Source organism: Neophocaena asiaeorientalis, unplaced genomic scaffold, assembly GCF_003031525.2.
Source record: "Neophocaena asiaeorientalis asiaeorientalis breed wild unplaced genomic scaffold, Neophocaena_asiaeorientalis_V1.1 scaffold134, whole genome shotgun sequence".
In the NCBI taxonomy this organism is placed as follows: domain Eukaryota; kingdom Metazoa; phylum Chordata; class Mammalia; order Artiodactyla; family Phocoenidae; genus Neophocaena; species Neophocaena asiaeorientalis.
Window position 1 is genome coordinate 26589716 of NW_020185339.1, and position 23080 is coordinate 26612795.

At 57.7% G+C, this 23080-nt stretch overlaps 1 protein-coding gene across 2 annotated transcripts; it reads left to right on the top strand.

Moving 5' to 3' along the window:
- Window positions 1-413: 413 nt before the first annotated feature.
- Window positions 414-20897, top strand: KRT80 (keratin 80). 2 transcript variants are annotated; one of them, XM_024736561.1, is made up of 9 exons: window positions 414-713; window positions 6532-6740; window positions 11204-11264; window positions 11543-11638; window positions 18474-18638; window positions 19125-19250; window positions 19882-20102; window positions 20586-20641; window positions 20773-20897. In XM_024736561.1, the coding sequence occupies exons 1-9, from the start codon at window positions 414-416 to the stop codon at window positions 20895-20897; spliced, it is 1359 nt and encodes a 452-aa protein (XP_024592329.1). The 2 variants fall into 2 exon arrangements, with proteins under 2 accessions (XP_024592329.1, XP_024592330.1); XM_024736562.1 differs by lacking the exon at window positions 20773-20897 and adding an exon at window positions 20738-20772.
- Window positions 20898-23080: the final 2183 nt, after the last annotated feature.

Sequence of the window (23080 nt, forward strand, 5' to 3'; positions counted from 1 at the left end):
CTCTCTCTCTCTCTCTCTCTTTCTCTCTCTCTCCTTCTTCGTTGAATCTGCCTTTCCTCTGGCTACCACCCGACACCCACCCAGCCAGCCAGCCCAGCTATGTCCCTCTCCCCTGGAGCCAGGCCTGGCTTGGTAGGGAGGCCTATGAAGAGCCCCCCTCAGCAAGGCAGATCCCTGCCCCGGGAGGAGATGGGTACATGGTGCCGGGGGAGGGGCAGGAACCACATCATCTAACAGGTTGGTCGGGCTGAGAGGCGTCACGCCTGCGAGGAGCTAATGAGCACTGTGTGACAGGTGTCTGCTCCTCAGTCCCCAGCCTGCCCTGCCTGCGACCGGAGCCAGCTGCCGCCACCCCTCAAAGGCTTGCTCGCCCATCACTGCGCCCTGCCCGCTCTGGGTCCCGGGGACCTGCAATGGCCTGCCGCTCCTGCATCGTCGGCTTCGGCAACCTCAACAGCTGTGAGGTGACCCAGGCGAGCGGTCCCTGGCCTGGGACCTCCGGATGGAGCAATTACAGGGCCCCCGAGCCGGGCTTCAGCTCCAGCAGTCTCACAGGCTGCCTGACAGCTAGCACCATCCCCAAGGTGACCGTGAACCCCAGCCTGCTAGTACCTCTGGACCTCAAGGTGGACCCAGCCATCCAGCAGCAGGAGAGCCAGAAGAAGGAGGAAATGAAGGTCCTCAATGATAAGTTTGCCTCCCTGATCGGCAAGGTGAGCAAAAGGTGTGGAGGGGCTGTCTCAAAACTAAGCCCTGGGCAGGTGGCTGAGCTCTGTACTTCCCAAGCATCATGTCCCACGCCCGCCCCCAGCCAATGGGAAGTCGGCACTGCTAACTCCGCAGGCTAGCTCCGAGCGGAGAGATGGGGAGGGAAGTGCCTGCGCCACCCTGATGTGGGGGAGAAAGGGACCCCGGAATGGCCTCCGAGGGGTGTCAGGATAATAATGTGCTGCATGGCCTGGGGTCACCCTCCCTCCCAGGCGTGGACTAGGGAGGGGCTCTGAGTGTGACCAAGAGGATGCCCCCTCATAAGAATGGCCGATGGGGGCACGGGCTGCATGCAGTCGGACTCCAAGGTAGATGGACAGGGCCCACCTTCCTGTCCACGCTGCTGGCTCTGTTCAGCTTCCCAGGGTCAGAAACACCGGCAAGGGCTGGGGCGGGGGGGCGGGCAGCACGTGTGGGGAGTCCAGAAGGAGGCTGCAGAATGGGCCTGCAGCTGTGGCTTGTCAGGAGATAGGAATGCAAGGGATGGATGCTGCGAGTCAGAAACGGGTGGCCAGCCGGTCCTCCCTGCACCCTGAGTAGAGGGATTGAGTCCCTGGCACCCCACTTCCTGGACCCCACTGCCATGGCCAGCATGCCGATCTGGGCACTGGTGTCCATCTTCGGCCCAGGGCAAGAGCTTCAAGGGCTCCAAGGAAGTCCTGTCTACCTCCCAAAGCCGGTCCTCACTCACCTCCTCCAAGGACCTCCCCTAACCAGCCCTCCCAGCTCTGCTCCCTGCTGCCCTGCCCGAGAATAGTAGTCAGATAGTAACAGCTACTGATCATTAACAGCTCACCATGTGCCAGGAACTGTGCTGGGTACTTTACATATTTATCTCAATTTCCCTCAACCTTAGGAAAGAAGTCATTTCCATGCCCATTTTACAGATAAGGAAAACTCAACTTGCTTGCCCCCCACCCCTCATCCTTCTGCCCCTAGCTGGGTCCTTCTCTTCCCCTTGCTCTCCCAGCCTGTGTCCCTCTGTACTTCCTCTAGGTGGGCACTCACAGAGAGGGGAAGAGGGAAGAAAGTAACTTCTGGAGCACCGGCTTGTGCTCTGCCCACACCACCCAGCGCTCCACGGTGGCTAGTTCCCCTCCTGTGTAGACAGAGCAGCCCAGGGGTGAAGTGCCTTGCCCAAGGTCACACAACCAGCAAGGGTACGGTCTGGACTTGAACTCAGGTCTGTGAGACACGAAGCCAGTAGCCTCCGAGGTGGGAGTCATTTCTCCCCGGCCCCCTCTCCCGCATTCATGCGTCCAGACCAGCATTCCTGCACCCACACCTGGGGTGCCTGGGGTAGGGGTGTGGAGGGGAAGTGACAACCGGAGGACAACCAGAGCCTAGGAGAAGAGCTCGCTGCCCTGGGAAGGCAGGTCCCTGCAGGGCCACCTCCTCTCCAAATACAGCTTAATCCCTTAAAAGGAATGTTTCATGAGCTACGTAATTTGTAATTCGGCGCGGATGGGTGGCTCTCTCCCTGGACGCCAGGGCTGATATCACCCTGTGCCTCTCCGCCATGGGGACAGGAGGGGTGTGTAGGCACAGGGAGGGGCCCGAGGGGTCTGGGTTCTGTTCCCAGGGCCAGGGCGATGCCCTCTAAGATCTTCAGAAGAACTGGAGCTTCCCAATCCGCAGTTCAAGACTTGGCCTTGAGGAGGGTGCTCTTCAGGGTGGGACGCAGGCAGCCGGGGTGCCAGCCCCTTGGGGAAGCTGATCACTGAGGCTCTGCCCAAGGAGTCCCAGCCGATCCACCAACTCTATGGAGAAGGTCTGTCATTAGCTCAAATTCCTCCTTGTAAAGACCGTGAGGGCCCAAGTGGAAGCAAGCAGAGGTTAAGAATGTGAAACCTGGAGTCACGTTGCTGGGTTGGAATCCTGGCTTCACCTCTGACCGGCTGCATAACCTCAGGCAAATTATTTAACCTCTCTGTGCCTCAGTACACATCGGTGTAATGAGCTTGTCAGACGGGATCATTTTTGAAAAGCATTTATAAAGCCCTTACCACGTACCAGGTGCATTCTGTTTGTTATATTAAAAATACCATAAATAGGCCCGGCCCAGGGAACTCCTGAACCCATTTAGTCCCTTCCAGGCAGGAGGGAGCCCGGTAAGAGGGAAGGAAGGGCCCTGATGGAGGGAGGTGGGGGGCGAGCTTCGTGGGTAGGCGTGCAGCATGGGGCTGGATAGAGATGCATGAGTCAGGGGGTGAGACGCCATCACCAGTGGAGGGGTGGGCTCTAGGCAAAGAGAAGAGACAGGCAGGGCCACCCTCCAGCTCCACATCCCCTTCTGGGCCCTCTGAGGCACCGAGAGAAATCAGAGAGCACTGAGGAAGAGGAGGAAGAGGGAGAGGGTCGGCGGGGAGACACCCAGGAGTCCACCGAGGGGCCCTGGAGCGATGCTAATTCTTCCACTTGGAGGCTGTGTTTCCTTGGGCAAGGCACTTACCCTCTCTGTGCTTCAGACTCCACTTCCCTGCTCTACTCCTGCTCTGAGGGTAGCCCTGAGCTCATGCCAGTGGAAGGACTGGTACAGCTGCAGCCATGAAGGAGGGGAGGCCGAGGGAGGAAGGGAGAGGGCAATGCCAACATCCAGCAGAGGCTGCTGGCTGGGCCCTCTCACCTTCACACGCAGACACCAGAGGGGATGGAGGTGGGACAAGAGGGAGGACTCTACCAGTGGCGCCCAAGGAGGCTATAGAGGGGGAATCCCAGAGGGGTGGTAAAATGGCCGGGGACAGAGCGTCGGGCACAGTGTCTTCCCTTGGTGTGTGTGGCCTCTGGAAGTCACCAGAGCCATTGGGCACGTGCACGAGGGAAGGCACAAACCAGCCCTTCCTGACGAAGAGACTCTGAGGCTCCTTAGGCAAAGCCAAGTTCTGGCTGGAGGCAGAGGATGTGACCCCACCCGCACCTGAGGAATAGGACCTGCAAGCCCCAGAGGCATCGCTCCAAACGCTCACGTGCACGGACTGTGGGCCATGGGCTGGGGACGGGAAGCCTCCCAGGCGGTCAGCCCCCGCCCTCCTCAGAGGGGGGTTCCCAGCCCAGCCCAGGCTGCTCAGCTCCCTCCACAGAAAGCGCATCTCTCCCCACCCTCATCTGGGCCTACTTTTCAACAGGGCGGCCCAGGACCCTGGAGTTGGGTCACAGTGAGTTCTGTGCTTCTGAGCCTGTTCCTTCATCTGTAAAATGGGAAGCAGGTAGACCAGGGGCTTGCTCTCTGAGGCTCCTCCTAGAGCTGCCGCCTGTGATCTAAGGGCAGGGGTCAGCCAGGACGGGGAGGAAGGGGAATGAGAGGGGGGTGTTCGGCAGCCTTGACAGGTTGGAAGCAGTTGACCCTGCACCTCACAGGGTGCCAGGATTTCCTGCCCTCCCAAGGCCTTTGTTCCGAGAGAGGGAGGAGCCCTTCTGCAGGGAAGGTTCTGGGTGGGGGATGAGTTTCCATCCCCACCCACTGAGACAACAAGGAACTCCCCCAAGGGCAGCAGGGAGAGGGGGCTTCCCTGGATCCCCCAGAGGCAAAAGTGCCCTTGGACTGGCTGGCCAAATGCACACCATCTCCCAGCAGGCAAGTACTAAAGCATAGGGGATCGAGGTTAGACTAAGGGAAGGAATTCCTGGTCTAAAGGGTTTTTTGGTTGCTTATGGGTGGAGGAAGGAGCCTCACATCTCTCTTCTCACCCCACCCCCAGTATAAACATGGGGCTCTTACTTGTCAAAACACAGGGAAGGTGGAGTGAGCAGAAACCTGCCCTCACCCCCACCCAGCAATCCCTCACACACACAAGTAGGACAGAAACTCTCTCGACTGCATCCCTACTGAACCTGTTTGATGGCGATGACATTAAACTGTAGGCTTAAAGTCAGCTTCAAGCAGAATTTACCGGGACCAGTGGGAGTTAAGGAGGGGAATGACAGCCCACAAATGCCATTGTCCAGTGTTCCCGCTGCTGTTGTCTGCTGCAAGGGTCAAAGGGGCCTTCCGCAGGGCAGCAGAGTATCTCAGGGAAACCCGGGAACGTGGGCAGGACAGAAAGAGAGGCGAGCCCACCTGGCACCCAAATTCAGGAGGAAGAGGACCACGAATGTCCAGCGCAGGCAGCTGCCGTCAGATGGGCCTGTGTGTGCAGCTTGGCCACCGAGTTGCTGTGGACACCCTGGACACGTGACCTGACTGCCCTGGGCCCCTATCTCCTCCTCTGTATATGAAGGTTATAGACCCGCTGATCCAAAAGGCTCCTGGCTGTGGTTCTGGCTCTTTCAGGATGTGATTCTGGGAGCTGATGCCAGCCGTGGATGGGGGGAGGTCCAGCTACTTGCCTGCGGTCATAGGGAACCTCACCAGGCTCGTTGTCACAACATCCTCACGACAACAACAGCCTGCACTGTCTAGGCGCCTAGCCCCAGCCACCCGTCTCGCCTCAGTGGCTTACCCGCGTCCTGGGCTCTGACGGGCTAGGGACCCCAAGAGGCAAGCAGATGGCTCTCAGTCTGATAGGGTGCGTGGGGGATCAGGACAAACAAGGGCCAAATACTGGAGGGAAGAGGGGAGGCGGCTGGGAGCACGTGGAGGAGGGGCTGGGATGGTGGGAAGGAGAGTGAGTGCCCGAGAAAGGTCGGGCCTGGAGAGGACAGGCGGGGTGGGGAAGAGGCAGGGGGAGCCCCCAGGCTGTGCTGGGCTGAACTGGGTGGAGGGAAGGAGAGGACTCAGGAGGGACCCTGTCATTCTGCCGGTGGCTGGGGTGGGAGCTGTAGGAGCCCCTGCAGAAGTCTGAGCAGGAGAGTGTGAAGAGGACGCAGAGTTTGAAAGGAGCCCTGGGCCCAGAGCCCTCCCAGTCTCTGTTCTCAAGGCAAGACGGGCCCTAACTAGAGGCAGAAGCCAGCCCAGCAAGGGCAGCTGGGTCCCAGGGCCTGCAGAGACCTTGCAGCCGACCCGAGGCCTGTGCTGCTGCGATTCAAACATTCTAAACCCAAACTGCCTGGATTCCGCACCTGGCCCTGCCGCTTGCTAATTGTGTGACCTTGGGCGAGCTATTTCACCTCCCTGTACCCCGTTTCGTCGTCTGTAAAGTGCAGCTGAAACTAACACCTACCCCGTCGGGTTGTTTGGGGATTTAGTGCGTTAAAGATGTCCAGCAGGTAGAAAAAGGCCCGGTGCACCGTGGGATCCAGAGCAGAGTTTGCTATTTGCTGCTCCAAAGCACATCCCCGGGTTCTTCTCTCTGCAGGTGGGCAGGGCAGGTGACATCATCCCTGACTTCTAGCTGGGGAAACTGAGGTTTGGAGGGGCTACAAGTCCAGGGTTGTCGGGAGGATTAGCATTTAAGAACTAACCAGGCCCTACCCTGCTGAGTTTCCAAGGCAAGATGAGACCAGGTGGGCGGCAGACAGGCCTCTGACACCCCACGTTCCTTGGGGTCTCCCACCCAAGCCCCAGGCAGGCCTGGAGAGCCTGTCACATGTGGGCACGTTCACAGCTTAGTCCCCTTTCCCTCATCTCCTCGGCCCCGCCCTCCCGTAGGAAACCTTGGCTAATTGTCTCCACCTCCCTGGGATTCTCAGATTCCATCCTTATCTCACCATCTGCAGTTTGAACAATCAGTAATTGGAGATGCCACCTGAAGGCTCTGAGTGAGGGCCCCGGGGTGGGTGTGCTCCTGACAGATGAGCTGCCACATCGCACAGAGGCCCCCGGAAGGGGCGTGAGCTGGCTGGGTCGCACCTGGCCCTCTCACTGCAGCCCTTCCGCTCTCCCAGGTGCGAGCCCTGGAGCATCGCCACCAGCTGCTGGAAACCCGATGGCGCTTCCTGCAGAGCCAGGACTTGGCAGGCTTTGACCTTGGACACCTCTACGAGGAGTACCAGGGCCAACTGCGGGAGAAACTGCGCGAAGTGAACCAGGAGGGGGGCCAGCTTGAGACCAAACTGCGGCAGGAGCTTGAGACGGTGAAGGCATTTCAGATCAGGTAGGGGCGCCCTATGGGCATGTGGGCCGGGACTGAGGCTGGGGACCAACCTGCGCTCAGGTGCAAGGTCTGGGAGCCCAGGCCAGAAAAAGAGGAAACTTCTTTAGAAAACAATTCTTTAGTCCACACTTACTTATTCAAGACCTGCAATGTGCTAGCGGTACTCTAAATACGGGGAGGATATGACAGTGAAGCTACAGTGACCCCCCAAATAGTGACCCTTACGACGAAGCCAGTCTCATGCTGGCTGACGACCAAGCCCTGTGCTTGCTGGCCCCTGGGCACTGTCACAGCTCACATCCCCATTGGGCCCATAAACACACTGGCTCTCGGCCACACGACCCTCTGGCAATGGGAAGTTGTGTCACTAGCTAGAGCAACAGATGGGCTCCTGCTTTGAATGTTACCTGGGATTTTGACCTCTCTTGGACTGGCAAGGAGCAGGTAGGGTTGGTTTGCACAAGGAAACAGTCCCCTAGAGGTAATGTGTGCCTGACCTCAATGGTGGACTTGGGATCTAGAGAGAGAATGAGGAAAACAGCCCCAGCCTGCAGGATGCTTTTATAACCTAATGGGACACACAGACAGGGGAACAAGCAGCTGGCAAGCAGTATGGCCCAGTGGTTAAGGGCCCAGGCTTGGGCATGACTACGTCCTGTGGAAGGGGGTAACTCCCTGCCCACACCCCTCATTAGCTCTGTGACCTCGGGCAAGTTGCCTCACACGTGAACCCCAGTCTCCTCCCGTGTGGAGGGGGAAAGGTGATGGTTGATGCCAAGCCAAGGCTGGTGTGAGGAGGAAGTCGAGAGTTCAGCGTGGTGCCTGGGGCTGATAAACGGCTACTTTTCTGACCCCTAAAAGGCTGAGTGCCCAGCACACAGCGGTCCTTGACTCGGGCTTGCTGGGCTGACTCAGCCAGTCTAGAAAGGCAGACCAGTTACCCTGGTAGCTCAGAGGAGAGGTGACCCTTTCTGACCAGACAACGGCCACGGCTTCAAGGACAAGGAGGCTGGGCAGGGCAGAGAGGCCGGTCTCCTTGCAAGAAGGCCCCCGGCCAGGGTGAGGGGAGGACAGGGTGCGGTTGAGCCCGCACCCTCCTCCGGCAGGGCTTGGGCCAGACCCCAGGCCAGTGATCTGAGGCAAGGCCCAAAGCCCCCAGAGTCAGAGGGTGCAGGCAGCCTGTCAGGAGTCCAGGGACCTGGCTCGGCTTTTGCCCACCGCCTCTCCGCATGGCCTCCCCTGCTCAGACCACATTCAGAGGGGAGGGTCACACAGAGAGCTCTCCCCTCTCTGGGGACCTCAGTTTCCTCATCTGTGGATCTGGCTGGAACTTCCCAGCCAACTGGCATGATCTACAGCCCTGGCCTGAGCTGGTCCTCGAGGCCGGGCCCCTTTCTGACCTGGGGGCCACCTTTCCCCCGAGCCCTGCCCTCCCAGGTCCTAGGGAATCACACAGGGAACCTGATTGCCCATTCTGACGGTGACGAGGCAAATCATATTGGTGCACCAGAGCCCATGACTCATTTCACTGATACCTAGCAGGTCTTTGGCCCTCAAAGGAGCAGAGGATGGCAGAGCTGGATGGCAACTTGGATCCTCCTTTTACGGGGAAGGAAACAGAGGCCCAGAGACGGCGGGGGCTTGTCCTCAGTCACGTGGCCATGCATACTAAGTCCCATCCCTAACCTCACAAGCTCCCGGGTGAAGCTGTTCCCGTGAGAGCAGCAAGATCACATCCACAGAGGCACTTTGTAACTGGAAATTCTGTACAGACGCTACTTGTTGCCTTAACCTGGCTCAGCCCCCCTCATTTGGGCTGCTGCCTGGTTTTACTGTTTAGGCTCAGGGCCTCTCTTCCCCTCTCTGGGTAGGGAACACACCTGAGTCGGGGGAGGTAAGGCTGGAGGGTTTCTGGGTCTGCGGGCCAGAGCCGCAGAAGCTGAAGCCTGGCTGTGCAAAGCCTGGGGCCCCCGGGAGCCAGGAGGCGCCAGACCAAGCCCTGACAGGGAGGGGTGTGCCTTGAGTCTACAAGGCCGATGAGATCAGCTTCACTCCTAGAAATAAACAAGTTTGGTGGGGGGAGGTATGGGTGTGACGAGCTGAAAAGGGCTAAGAATGGTTTTGGGAGCCAGTGGCTGACAGACTGGCAAGAGATTGGTGGTGAATAGGGGGACATGGCATCACGTAAGCCTCTATAGGAATGGAGACTTCCAAAAGCTTTGATGTAGCAGGGACCCCAAGGATCAGCTAGCTAACCCCTCTATTTACTAAGGATGAAGCAGAGGCCCAGCAAGGGGAAGCAACTTGCCCAAGCCCACACAGCAAGTGACTCAGGAATGTCGCATACGATTTTGTGAGCTGCCTGGTACACAAGAGCATCTGTTTGAGGGGGTGAACTGGAATTGAAATGCAGTGGAGTCAACGAGAAGGGGGCTGGAAGGCTGCACAGAAGGCTGGGAAGGGCAGTGAGGGGTAAAAAGGAGGTTTGGCACCTCGGAGGGCTCCCCACTGGACAGTTCTCCCCAAGGTCCTGCACCCAGGCTGGCAGAACTCTGCTATCCAGAGAAGAGGGGTGGGGGGAGGGGAGGGGCTGGACACAGGGCGTGCGTGGGGAAGGCCAGTCAGTGGGAGCTGCTCAGCTTGGGGCTCCCCACACCCCTGTCCCCAACTTAGGAGGCCCCCAGATTCCAGAGGGAAGCCTCTTCAAGTCAGATTTGTGAAGGATGTGCAGAGAACTGCCCCCTCCCTCCCCTGCAATGAGGGTTCCCGTGGTTTCTTTCTGGAAATGCTGAGACAGAGGGGCTGAGGGCCGGGGTCTGGTGTTGGAGAGGAGGGAGCGTGGGTAATAATAATAGCAGTAGCTTTAGTGGGTGCCATGCACCGTTGTAAACACTTTATGTATTAACTTATTTAATACTCGCAACATCAACATATCATGACAAAGGCACACAGAAGCAGCCCATCCAAGGTCACACAGCTAGTTAGCAGGACAGTGAGGAATTGAACCCAAATAGTCTGGCTCTGTAGCCCCATGCTTAACCAGCACATTGCACGAGCCTCCAAGCCCCTCTCTGTGCCTCGATTTCCTCATCTGTGAAATGGGACCAATAGGACATCCCTGGCTAGCAGCTCTGAGGGTCACAGGAGGGGGTGCAAGTAAAGCTTCTTGGGCATTTTGTTTGCCCTGGCAGGCCCCAGATTGCAGACCAGTCTCCCTGGTCCTCCCCACCACCCTGCCTCCATGACCCGTACTCTCAGAGTCCCTCCAAACTCTCAGAAGCCGAGGTAGTGACCGGGGAGAGTGCAGGTCCTCAGCACACTGAGTTCCAGAGGCCCAAGTGCCCCATGGGCTCTCACCCCCTGGGGCCTGCTCCCCTGAGTCCCTCAGGGAGGCTGGGGGAAAAGAAGGCCTAGGGGATGGCAGGTCCAGCTAGTTGACGTGGGCGATGGGTGACGCTGCCCCATCTGTGAGGTCAGGGACTGGGGCAGGCGGGTGGCTGTAATTAGAGCTGCCAGTGATTCAGGCATTCCCTGAAGAGGAGGGGAGAAAACAGGAAGCCACAGAATCCCCACATCCGCTGGGGCAGGCAGGGCTGCAGGTGGGAAGCGTGCAGCTGGCCGACACCAACCCCAGGGGCCAAGAATGTAAGGTCAAGGATCCAGGGAGCCCATCTCCCCATCCAACAGCGTTCTTGTTCTGAAAACGAGGTGGACTGAGTAAGGAAGAGGCACATCTGAGGAGAGAGGGAACCCACCTTTGTGGAATGCTGGTGGGCTTCAGCCCCCATGCACATGCACACGTGCATACCGCGAAAGACAAGCGAGGGGGTGGAGTTACCTGCCCCCAAACACGGGGGGCCCATCTGACTGCAAAGTCCATGCCCTTCCTGTCCTCCCTCTGCGGGGAAGATGGCATGGCGTCCTGCTGTCTAGCAAAGCAGTGGGGATAAGGGTGGGGCTGCAGGGACAGGTAGAGTTAGGAGAGGATAACGTGCGAGGAAGATGCTCAGAGCAGACTCAACCAAAGACAGCTTGTTTGAAACTGAGACTCTCCGGGGAGGAGATGGGAAAACGATGAGGGAACAAAACGTCAGGGTGAAAGGGCGGCACAATCAGGAGGGGTTTCCTGGAGGAGGTGACTGTGAAGCACAGCCAGGAAAGGGGCAGATGCCGCTGGGAGAGGAATGGCTGCTCATCAAGAAGGAGTGAGCCTGGGAAGCGGGCTGCCTGCTGCCCCAGGGCCAGCACTAGGGTATCGTGGAGGAGAGGGGCTGCATCCACCTCAAGAAAGGAACCACGTTTTCCTAACTGGCACAAGACACCAAATGGGGCTACAGAGGCCCTGAGCCCCACCCAAGGAGGGTTAAACAAACCCTCGCCAAGCCCCACCACATCCAGCTGAGCAGCCCCTCTCTCTCTCTGTCTCTCCCTGCCTCCCCCTTCCCTCCCTCCCCACCTCCCAGGTATGAGGACGAGATCTCCAAGCGCACGGACATGGAGTTCACCTTTGCGCAGCTGAGGAAGGTAGCCTCCCCAGCCTGCCCCGGGGGCTCCTTTCTCATGGACACTCTGCCCTCTTTTGCTCAGGATACCCAAGCAAAGCCCCCAGAGGCTGAGTCCCAGGAGCACAGGCAGAGAGACGTGAACCTGTCCCCACCCTGCTCCTTCTGCCAGGCTCTGAGCCAGGTCTCCTCTGGGAATCATCCCCATCTCACCCAGGAAGCAAAGTTCCCCCTACCCCACCCCTGCCCTGGGACCCCTCCGTTCCCTCTCCCATCATTCACAGCTGCTCCCACCCCCAGGACCTGGATGCGGAGTGTCTTCGACGGACAGGACTAGAGAACAAGTTAAAAGGCCTGAAGAGCTTTGTGGTCCTGATGAAAAGCATCTACGAGCAGGTGAGAAGATGGGGGCCAGGGTCCCGCTGAGCCGTGGGTAAGGGATGCAGGGGAGGCAGAGGTGTCCAGTGGGTCGTGGAAGCTTCAGCAGGCACTCACTGTTGGCAGCCACAGATGTAACAGTTTCCTAAACCCCTTGCACGCTGCTGTCAATAATCCAGCGACACTGTCCCCTCGTCACTCATTTCATGGAGTGCAGCACAAAGCCTCTCTCAGGGAGAGCCCTGCTTTCATGTGTGCTGGAGCACTGAGGGCATGCAGGGGACCAGGTACATCGAGGGTCAGGAGGTGGCCTCAGGCAGGGAACCAGGAGGCCTTGAACAACCGTTCTAATTGAACTAACCTCTCTCTCATCCCCGTAGCCTAAATTACAGACACCCACAGTTCTAGCTGTGATAGGCCTTCACTGCACCCTCCTCCATTTGGGAGTCAGGCAGGGAAGACCTATAGTCAGATTCTCTGGTTCCCAGGCAACACTAGCTTCTGCCGGACAAAAATGACGCACTAGGAACTTACCTGGCGGTCCAGTGGTTAAGACTCTGCACTTCCACTGCAGGGGGCACGGGTTCGATCCCCGGGGAACTAAGATCCCACATGCTGTGTGGTGCAGCCAAAAAAAAAAAACCCAGTAAATGTAGACAGAGGAGCCTCCAGACACATTCTCATATGTCCTCAGCTGAGCCTGGGGGAACAGCGGCCCAGCAAGGCCTGTCCCACTGCCAGTGCAGCCAGCAGATGAGCCCTGCCACTGGACTCCACCCCGCGGTGCCACTCTGCCTCCCGGGCATCCTTTGGGACGTGTGTTCTCCTCTCTACATCCCCCGTCTCAGGGGTGAGGAGGCTGATGGGGCGAGGCTTCAGTTCATCTACAAGCAGGCAGGACCCTCGTTGGGGATGACGGGGTGCAGCAGCCCGTGTGCCGCACACCGCTGGCGCCAAGCTATGGCAACGCAGCCCAGGGCAGAGCAGGGGTCAAAGTCACCACCGCAATCAGAAAGGTCTGCTGAAGTGCCCTAGGGCTGCTGACCATGGCTTCAGGGCCTCGCCCTGTGGAGACGAGACTGGGCCTTGTGGCTGCACGTGGGCCTCACGACTCTCCAGCGGCTCAGCCCCGAGAGGGGCTTCCGTGGGCCTGAGACCTGCCTGCAGCCATGGGAGGTGGCAGAACTGAGAGAACACCCCAACCCTCGCCAACAGCAGGGAGGCAGCCCTCGCAGGCAGACCGCTCCAATGCCCACTGAGTGGCGCGGGGAGCGGGTGCCCCGCTGCCCACACTCACCAGGCCTGCTACCGCCCCAGCAGACGTCAGCAGGACCAACGTTTCAGCCTCTGGTCCGTCCTGCGAGCCCAGGGCCAGGTGGAGGCCCTACAGTGGTAGAGACATAGCTGAGGAAGTCAGACACAGCCAGCCATCTACCCGCCAAACCTCTGGCCCCCACCCCAATAGCCAGGCTGTGGACTCCATTCGGACTTGGCAGCCCTTGGGCCCCAATCCTGACTCTACTTTTTTTTTTTTTTAACCATTTCTGTGACTCAGAGCAAGTTATTTCTCCCCTCTGTGCCTCACTTTCCTCATCTCTAAAATGGGGAGAGCGACAGTAGCAGGCCCATCGGACTGTGATGGGATAAATCCGTTCATTCACTGAACAAATGTTTATGGCGTGTCTGCTAGATGCCAGGCGCTGATATCACAGCAGTGAGCCAGGCGGGCTAGTTCCCTGCTCTCAGGAGGGCACAACTTAGCTAAGAGGCGACAGGCTAATGAGCACCTATATGGACAAGATCATTTTGGAGGGTGAAAAGTTGCTGATATGCAAAGAAACAGGGTGATGCCTTACTGCAAGAGGGCAGGGAAGCTTCCGTCCCCGAGTCCGAGTGTTGACAGGGGTGCATCTCAGAGGAGGCCCAAGCGTGTGAAGGCCCAAACCAAGAAGATCCAGCTCAGCAGAGACTTGAGGTGGCTTCCGCCAAAGGAAGAGCTGTGTGAAGCATCTGAGGCAGGAATGATTTGATCCTGGGAGGGAGAGAAAGCAGCAGCTGTGGCTAAGGCAGGGTGGGCAAGGGCCAGCTCATGCAGGGTCTGGGGCCCAGGATGGGCTGTGGGCCTTATTCTAAGCATGATGGGTAGCCCTTGGTAGGGACCAGCGTGGGTGCTACAGACGGGGTAAAGGTATGGCTTGTGCTGCTGGAGGACTGCTGTGGAGAAAGGGCCACAGTGAATGCAGAAGTGCATTTATTATTATTTATATTATATTATAAATACTATCATATTATATATTATATCATAACATATTTATAATATATTATTATTACATGTTATATATAATATATATAATAACAGCAGTTATTATTGCTTTGGGAGGCAGTGAGGTGGCAGGTTGATATCGGGCCGTGAGGTTTGAGATTCTCTCCACACACCTCTGTAGGCTGAGAAGGCAACACTGACCCATCGCTAAGAAGATTCCCCACACCGGCGGGTCTCTAAGCTGGCACTGCCTAGTAGAAATATAATGCAAGCCACATAGGTAATTGTAAGTTTTCTAGTAGCCACATTGTTTTAAAAAGCAAAGAAACGGGAAAAAATAATTTTAATGTATTCTATTTAGCCCAATATATCCAAAATATGATTATTCAACATGTAATCCATATAAAAAATGAATGGGCTATTTCACATTCTTTTTCCCATTCTAAATCTTCAAAACCTGGTCTGTATTTTACACCTCCAGCTCATCTCAGTTCTGACTGGCCACATTTCAAGTGCTCGTGACCACAGAGAGCTAGTGGCTACCGCATCAGACAGAGCAGGTCCAAGCACAGGCAGCTGCCAGCCATGGCCAGCTCAGGTAGAAGGAAAACATGGCGGGATGTGAGTAGCTCCAGGTGAGGCCAGACTCTCTGGTTTCAACTTTGGAGCAGACACCAGAAAAGCACGGCTATATAGGCCCACCCCAGGGTCCCAGGAAAGAGCCCTCCCCTCTCCCCAAAACACACACACATACCACACACACACACACACACCCAGGATAAGTTGTGGAAGGCCTTTCCCAGAAGCCAATGGCCATAGGCTGCTCAGGGCCTCATCTACACACTGCAGCCTCTCAGGCAACCCCTTTACTCCTCACCTCTGGGAATACAGGCTGTGAGAGGACCCTGGGGCCCCCATCTCCCCTCAGCTTCCAGGGTACACCCCAGCTCCCAAGTGCACTGGGGTCTGGCTGCATCCAGCCAGAATGCCACCTGCCCCACCCATACACTCTGGTTCCAGGGAGATTAGTTACGGAATCCACTGACAACCTCCTGCCGCCAGGCACACCTCCTAGGACGCTGATGCCTGCAAAGAGGACCTGGCATGACTAAGCTGCTTTGGCACCTGCCTTCGTGGTGCCTCGGGAGGTTGCTCCAGGCCCTGGACACCTCCTCCCGGCTCCATCACCGTTACCAATCACAATAGTTTCCTTAGCTGTTGCTTATTGAGCACCTACTACATTCCAGGCACCAAGCTGGGTGCTTTCCAGATGTAATCTCATTTACTCTTCCCAATAACCCTATAAAGTAGGGACAAAGATTAAGAAATCATGAGCTTTAGAGCAGCTTGGATGTGAATCCTGGCTTGGTGATTATGTGAACTTGAGCAGGTTCCTTTATTTCTCTATGCCTCAATTTCCCCATCTGTAAAATGGGGAGAACAATAGCACCTAGCTCACTGGCCTTTTGAGAGGATTTATTTTGCTAATATATCCTAAAACACTTAGAACAGTGTCTGACACATGGTATTTGTTAAATGTTAGCTGTGTTCAGTTCCATAATTATACACATTTTTCAAATGAGAAAACTGAGACTCGGCTAAGTTTACAGACTTGGCCAGGGTTGCTCAGGTAATAAGATGTGGTGGTACTCAGAGCTCAGTTCCCTTTTCTTTTGGCCGCACCACGTGGCACACAGGATCTTAGTTCCCCAAGCAGGGATCGAAACCGTGCCCCCTGCAGTGGAAGCGCGGAGTCTTAACCACTGGACCACTGGGGAAGTCCCCCAGCGCCATTAAACACTACATTTTACCAAGCAGTACTGGTACCCCCTCAGAGTCACCATCTTCCCGGACCTGGGGGACAACAATGAGAGTGGTCATACGCATGGCAGCCTCCTCAGACTCTGACTCCTAAGCGAAGCTCTGAAATGTACCTCGGCTTAATTCTTGCCAACTTGAAGGTACACATCCCATGGTGGCACTCCCACACCACACAAGTCAGCATTGTTATGTCCTCTGCAGCCCGGCAGGGGCCGGCCTGTCTGAACAGGTCTGCAGATGCTCTAAACCCTCCACCTCCTGCTGCTGTATACCACGCTCATGCTTACGCTGCCTCTTTCCAGAAAGGATCTGAGGCTGCCCCATCAACTGTGTTTCTCGCATCCTTTTGCCCCGGTGGCGCCCTGTGTTCTGAAGCGCCCTAGCCTTTTCCTGGTCCACAACAAACGCTACCCTAGGCCTGGGCTGGAAGTGTCCCTGGAGAGCTTTGTCTGAAACCCCCCAAGTCCACCAACCTACACAGCATGGTGACTGAGGGAGCCCCAAGCTACATCTCTGAAACTGTTCACAGCCAGGCTCCGGCAGGGATGTCCATTCCATTTGGGAGATGCCAGTCTCCAAGGATGACCCGAGGCAGCAGAGTTGGGGCATGAATCCGTAGGCACCGTCAACCTTATTCTGGCACGGGCTGGGGCCTCCTGCTGCCTCTGCTCCGAGATCTCTGTTAAGTCCATCTGCAGATCAGCCAAAACCCTCCATCAGGGAACCCCCTAAAGGGCAGCTGGCCACTGAGCTCAGAGTCCCGCGGGCTCCAGGGTGGAGACAGGCTCCTGCCACTGCCCAAGCTGCCTTTTCCGGGAGGCGATCCTGATCACTAGAGATGCTAGTGGGCGGGGTCAGGCAGCCAGCAGACAGGGGAGGGGCGGCCTTCCTCTGCAGGCCTCGCAGCTGCCCGACCCCACGGTCTACAGCCACAGGGATACGAGCTGCAGGTCAGCAGCATCCGCAGGTCCAGACGCCAGAGCCTCAGCCACAGCCTCGCTGAGCAGAAAGACAGATGAGGGTCGGGAGGGGGCCCCAAACCAGGAACCAAGATCAGAATGTGTTCACGAGCCAAAACCAAAACCTGGATCTGAGCAGGCCTCCTGATCCAACTGCCACTTTTCAGGAAACGCAGGGGCCAGGGGAGCGTGTTAAACACCGACACGCAGGGCAATCGGTCAGATTCAGACTATGGGCAAGCAACTCGGTGTTGTCAATAAGAAAAAGAAAAAAATAATAACAGAGAGAGATGGAGACGGAGATGGTATCTACAAAATAAGAGAGACTTAGAGACATATGGACCAATGACAGTGTATGGACCTTGTTTGGATCCTGAATCAAACAAAGTTTGACCCGGCAGGAGTGACTATGTCATCCCTGTCCCACCCCGCCTCCCTCCCCCGGGGCTGAGCCCCGCCCCACCTCCCAGGGTGCCCCGCCCCCTTCCTGCCTCTCCGAGGCTCCCCGGCCACCTGCCTCACTCTGTCTGTAAGATGCTGGCCACGGACACTCTGCTTATGCCCACTCACTCCTCCCCACACGGGCCCCACCCAGGCCCAGGCTGTTGATCAGCACCTCCAGGGAAAGCAGCCCAGGGCTCTGGAGGTGACACCTTGCAGCCCCTACAAAGACACCCGTCCCCACCTGCCTTTCTAAACACCCCTGAACCTTCAGGCCAGAAAGCTGTCAGGCTGTGGGGCATGACAGAAAGCAGATCTGGGGCTTCAGCTCCTGTGTCCACCCCACTACGTGAGCTTAGCAGGAGCCGTAAAGGCTCTGGAGTCCAGCCCTGTGCTCACAGCTGTTTCCATCAACTCTGTGCGCTGCAGTCTCCTTCCTCTCTGTCATCTGGGGCTAACAATCGTGCCAGCCTGATGAGGAGGAAATGTGAGGATGCCTGGAAAGCCCTTAGCGCACACACAGCCTGGGCTATTATGAGCCCCCAGGGAAATGGGAGGTTTTGACGCTTCCGGGGTCTCTGAGAACATAGGCTAGCATTTTCTGGGCAGAGAAGAGGACAGAGAAGAGGGGAAGAGCAGGACCCCAAAGGACAGAGAGAAGAGAAGACGTTGAGGCTAAATCCCGTTGTGGCCGGGCAAGCCCCTCAGCTAGATGGGGAGGGGCACTGAGTCCCCAGGGTGACCCTGGAGTCACCTCTGCCTTGGCCGCTGGCAGGGGAGTGGGGATGCTCGATTGTCAGCCTCTGGTCTACTCCCGCCCTCATCATTCATGGGCTTCCATCCCAACAGGCATTCAACAGAGACATTCCCCTGCCAGATACGGAGGCCTGGAGGTGAAAATGGCTCATCCAGGCCCTCGGGGAGTTCCCGTCCTGGGAGGGCAGGGGTAGGGGAGGCCAAGCTGCCCAATGGTAGAATTCCCTCAGGCCCAGAGGTCCTGGGCCCTTTCCTCCCCCGCCAGGAGAGGAGGAAGGTGGTCTGCCCTGGGAGTGGACAACAGTGTAGACGGGGGGAAACAAGAGGGATAAGGCTTGTAGGGTGGGCCTCTGGAGCCAAGCGTCCCTCCCTGTCCTCACAGAGAGGAAGACCAACAGGTGGGTGAGCCGGGGGGCCAAGAGCTGCTTCCCAAGAGTCCAAGCTGGCGAGGCGGGGCAGGGAGGCATCTATCCTCTGAGCATCTCTCCCGGGAGACAGGGAGGAGCCCGCCCTCCCCTCGCCCCGGGGGATGAATGCACAATGGGGACTATGTCTGGCTGAGGGTCTGGTGCCCCACTACCAGCCCTGAGCCCCCAAGTCTGTGCCCGGCCAGGAGCTGAAGGACCTGGCAGCCCAAGTGAAGGATGTGTCGGTGACCGTGAGTATGGACAGCCGCTGCCACATTGACCTGAGCGGCATCATGGAGGAGGTGATGGCCCAGTATGACGCCGTCGTGGCTCGCAGCCTGGAAGAGGGCAAGGCGTACTCCCAGAGCCAGGTTCGGGGCTCACGAGCAGGCTGGGGAAAGGCAGCCAGGGCAGAACGGGCTGCAGCAGTGATGGCTGAGGCCGCCTGCAGCTCTGCGTGCTGAGACTCTGGGAGAGGGGAATGGGGAAACACAGGGGGGACGGAGCCCACAGCAGTGAGTTCACAGGCAGAAAGGAGAATGTGAGAGCCCAGAGCTGTGCCCGGCTCCAGGGGTGATGGGGACAGGGGCAAGCCCACAGTCTGCACTCTTCAGAGGCTCACGGTGGTGCTGCCAGCCAGCAATGCCAGGCCAGGTGTGGGTACGGCCCACGGGGCTCAGTCTAGGGCAGCCAGGAGAAGCCATCCAGAGACGGACGTGGTGGGGGGAGGAGGGGCAGTGGTGGGCCACAGAGGCGGAGGTGGCGCCGGGGTGAGGAAGAAGAAGAGGCCAGGGGCCAGGGTGCCGGGGGGGACACACTGAGTGGCCCCTCACTGCCGCCTCCTCCACAACCTCCAGCTGGAAGAGCGGGCTGCCTTCTCAGCCGAGTCTGGGAACAGCCTCCAGAGAAGCCGCGGCGAGATCGCTGACCTCAAAGTGCACATCCAGAAGCTCCGATCCCAGATCCTCTCCATCAAGAGCCATGTGAGCGTCTAAAGTACCCACCTGGGGGTGGAGCAGGGAGGAGCGTGGGACACACACTCTCGCCCACTCTCACACATGCACACAGTCACACATGCTGAGTCCAAGCAAGCCCTGGCTGAGTGACCCTGGGCAAGTCACTTAGCATCCCTGGGCCACAGTTTCCTCATCTGTCCTCCTAAGATGGCTCTGCAGATCACATGATGAGCCTTGCAGGTAGAAGTGCTCTGTAAACTGGCCGGGGCTGTTGGCACGCTGGAGGGCCCCGCCACATACACCCAGAGCCCACTGCCTCCCTCCAGGCCTCCCACCAGCTACACGGAGAGAAGGGAGGGGAGGCCTAAGCCCCAGCTTCCAGCCAGAGAAGTGCCATCCTTTAAGGACAGTTGAGACAGGCTCCTCTGGGGGCCTGTTGTACTTCCCCCTTTGGTGGCCTTGGGAAAGTGTCTCCTTAGGTCTAGCTGAATGCCCTCTTGCTGCAAGGCAACCCACTACCACGCTCAGGAATGCCGTGCTAGGTCCTCCCTCCCCGTGCACACCCCCACCAAGGACAGAGGTGGGCTCCTGGCCCTGGCCCGGTCTCTCTCTCCCACCTTTGCTCACTGACCCCTTCCCTCTGTCCTCCTGGCTGCAGTGCCTGAAACTGGAAGAGAACATCAAGGCAGCCAAGAGCCAGGGTGAGCTGACCTTCCAGGACGCCAAGGCTAAGCTGGCCCAGCTGGAGGCCGCCCTGCAGCAGGCCAAGCAGGACATGGCGCAGCAGCTGCATGATTACCAGGAGCTGATGAGCACCAAGCTGGCCCTGGACGTGGAGATCGCCACCTACCGCAAGCTGCTGGAGGGCGAGGAGAGCTGGTAGGAGCTGGACCAGCCGGGTGGGGCTGGGCGCGCGGGAGGACTGTAGGACCAGCCCCATAGAAGGCCGGCCCTCTCCACCCCCTCCCCGCCTGCAGCATGATTCTCTGAGCCTGGCAGGCCTGGATTCACGTCCTGGCTCAGCCACTGAAACAAACTGGTACCTCGGTCCAGTTCATTAAATTCTCAGCTTTCCCATCTGGAAAATGGACCGATCATAAGCATGGCTCGCCTGTGGTGTGGAGGATTAATACGATCCTGCGTGCAAAGGCCTGTCACAAATTACTGCTCAGTAAATGACAGCCATTCATGCAGGGGAAAGGGGACAGAGCCCAGAGAGTACAAGCTGGCTAGCCAGGGTCACAAAAAAGGGCAGCCCAGAGCTCTGGGCTCTGCCCTCCTCACGCTGGTCCCCAGGCCTCCAATCCCAGCGGAGCTTAAGCCACAGGCTCCCTTCACATCCCACCATTTCCTCTCCCCCAGGATGGACTTGCCCTCAGCCACTATGATCAGATCCATGCAGTCCAGATCTAGAACTGGTGAGCCCGCTTAGCCCAAGAACCCATGGTGGGAGGTGGACAGCGGGGGGATCATGGCCCTAAAGGTATCATATTAAATGGCTCCCAAACCTCCAGCCCGTACCCTGCCCCACCCCTTATGTTCCCTGTAGCTGCCTCCAAGTATGGCCTCTCGAGAGCCCCCTCCTGGAAAAAGAAAACCGGGGGAGACCTCGTGATCAAAGTCACCGAAACCTCGGAAGAGTTCCTCTCGCAGGAGTCGGAGCTCTCACAGTAAGGCTGCTGTCCAGACCCCAGGAGCCCCACGTCATTCCCCTGCAGTAGGACGGATATAAGCTAGACTCAAGAAAGCGGCTTGGAGCCTCTAGGTTGGGAAGGAAGGCAAACCTGACCCTGAACTAAGAAGAGGAGGGTTGGAAACAGTGACTGCTTTTCTGTGGGTTGCCAGGGATCCGACAGGACTGTCACCAGCTATTCAAAGTCACTGGGCTCCATATCAGTATCTCACAGTCCCACCCTTCCAACCTCTGGCCAGAGGTTTTCCTGACTGGGTAAACTGGAATCGGGCGTCTGTTTTTCCTGCACCTCCTCGCTCCTCCCCCCGACAGAGGGCTCTGAACCAAGGTCCCTCTGACCCTTTGCCCAACCCTTGCCCTAAGCTCACATCTCAAGTCTTGCCTTGCCTTTGCCTCGGAACCGAGGCGATGCCCTTTTTCCCCCAGCCCTGGCCAGCCACGGGCCAGGGGCTGATGGGACTTCCTGGGCACCCTCTGCATCTGGAGTTCCTGGGGAGGCTGGGTGCTGAGGACCCCTGGCTTTCCTGCACCACCTGGTCTCCCTGGAGACCTGACAGTATTAGGAAGGGAGGGGAAGAGGCTCCCTGGGTGTTTGGGACCTGAGCCCGGACCTCTGAGATCAGCGCAGACACCTGTGCCCCTTCCCTCCTCCTGTGGGTCCCTCCCAGCAGGTCACAGTCAGACGTGGACAGGCTGCCCAGCCAGCTCCCAAGCCCCTTCTCTAGAAGTTATTCTTGCCATGATGAACTCCCTGGCGGGGAAGTGGGAAGCGGGGAGGCCACATGGCAACCGGAGATCAGGCAGGAGAACTGGACCCTCCTTTCTCCTCCCTGCCATCCTGGGGTTCACCACCTTGCCTGGGATCTGAGCTCTCTGCCTCCCACCCAGGTGTTTCCCAGCCTGAAACCTGGCTTGGGTGCACCAGGCCCTTGAGACCCCTAGCCCCACCCCTGCCATGAAACCCCAGGCCCATTTCCCATGAACCCCACTCCTGGGTGTCTCTGTTCTCTGCATGGGGCCAAGCAGCCTGGCCCTCGCCTCCTCTGCACCCACACCTGTGGGTTAGAGCTCCTTCCCTTCTCCCCCCTCTGCGCCTCCTCCCTCCATGCCCGCCCCCGTGCCACCGGGGTGGGAAGGTAGATGGGTCATGAAGAAGGCACTGTCCACTCGGGTCTGGGAGCTGCTGAGCCCTTGAGGTCGGGCGGGAGGGCCCCGATAACAACCAAAGAGAAATTGTGCGGCGATCCAACAAGAAGATTTGGGGCTCCTCTTTCCTCCCCTTGGCTCTCACCTTCGGAGGCTTGCAGGGGGATCCTGGCAGCTCCAGCCTGCCACTCCATAAGCCACCTTCCTCCCCTACCTGCCCCTTGCCTCACCTCCTCTTCTAGCCCCAGTTTTGATTCGTTCATCTTGTTTTCCAGGAGAGGGTGGCCCAAGGCTCTGGCCCCCCTCCTAGGTCTCAGGGTCCTCCAGGCCTGTGGGGGGCACTGAAGGGCTACTGACTCTCAGGCTTGAGGGAACTCAGACATACACTCATCCCTCAAGTCCCAAAAGGGTGCTGATTGCTGCTTTTTCTCTGCCTATTTATTGGTTTCCAAGGGAGCAAATCCTCAGTGGGGATACAAGATATAAAAAGTATATATATATATTATTTTTTCATAACTTATACATCTTTTAACTTATTGCTTCTCTTCCTGTTTCTGCGTAATCAGTGCTATGTATTATACTATCTGGAGAGACAACACGTCAGCCACCCCACCTGACTGGCTGACTATATTGGGGCAATGCCCCCTTCTCCCCGCCAAGGGATGAATAAAGTACTGAGATTTGTCCATGGATAAAGCTGTGTGTCTGTTTTTATCTCCCCTCTCAGGATTGGTCAGTCACTGGTCAATCAGGTTGACCACAGCACTTTGGAAATTCTCCGTTTATAGGGAAAGGAGTCCAGGGACCTAGTTATACCTTCAAACCAATGCAACTTGGATACAAAAAGTTCTCCTGCCCCACCATCCAACAAGGAGGCTGTACCGGTGTGACCTATGTTCCCAGCACCTCCCGATATGCCCAGGCACCACGTGGCTGCCTCAGCAAGCACAGACACGGGGGATTCCCTATGTGACGGCGGTTCCCCCTCAAGCACTTCCGTCTGATTGAGCTGGTTGGC

What these genes read in the sequence shown, in the direction of transcription:
- KRT80 (XM_024736561.1), top strand. Translation starts at nt 414, where the DNA reads ATGGCCTGCCGCTCCTGCATCGTCGGCTTCGGCAACCTCAACAGCTGT. An exon ending in TCCTCTCCATCAAGAGCCAT is followed by an intron (nt 19,251 to 19,881) that starts GTGAGCGTCTAA and finishes TCCTGGCTGCAG; the next exon opens with TGCCTGAAACTGGAAGAGAA. An exon ending in GCAGTCCAGATCTAGAACTG is followed by an intron (nt 20,642 to 20,772) that starts GTGAGCCCGCTT and finishes TGTTCCCTGTAG; the next exon opens with CTGCCTCCAAGTATGGCCTC.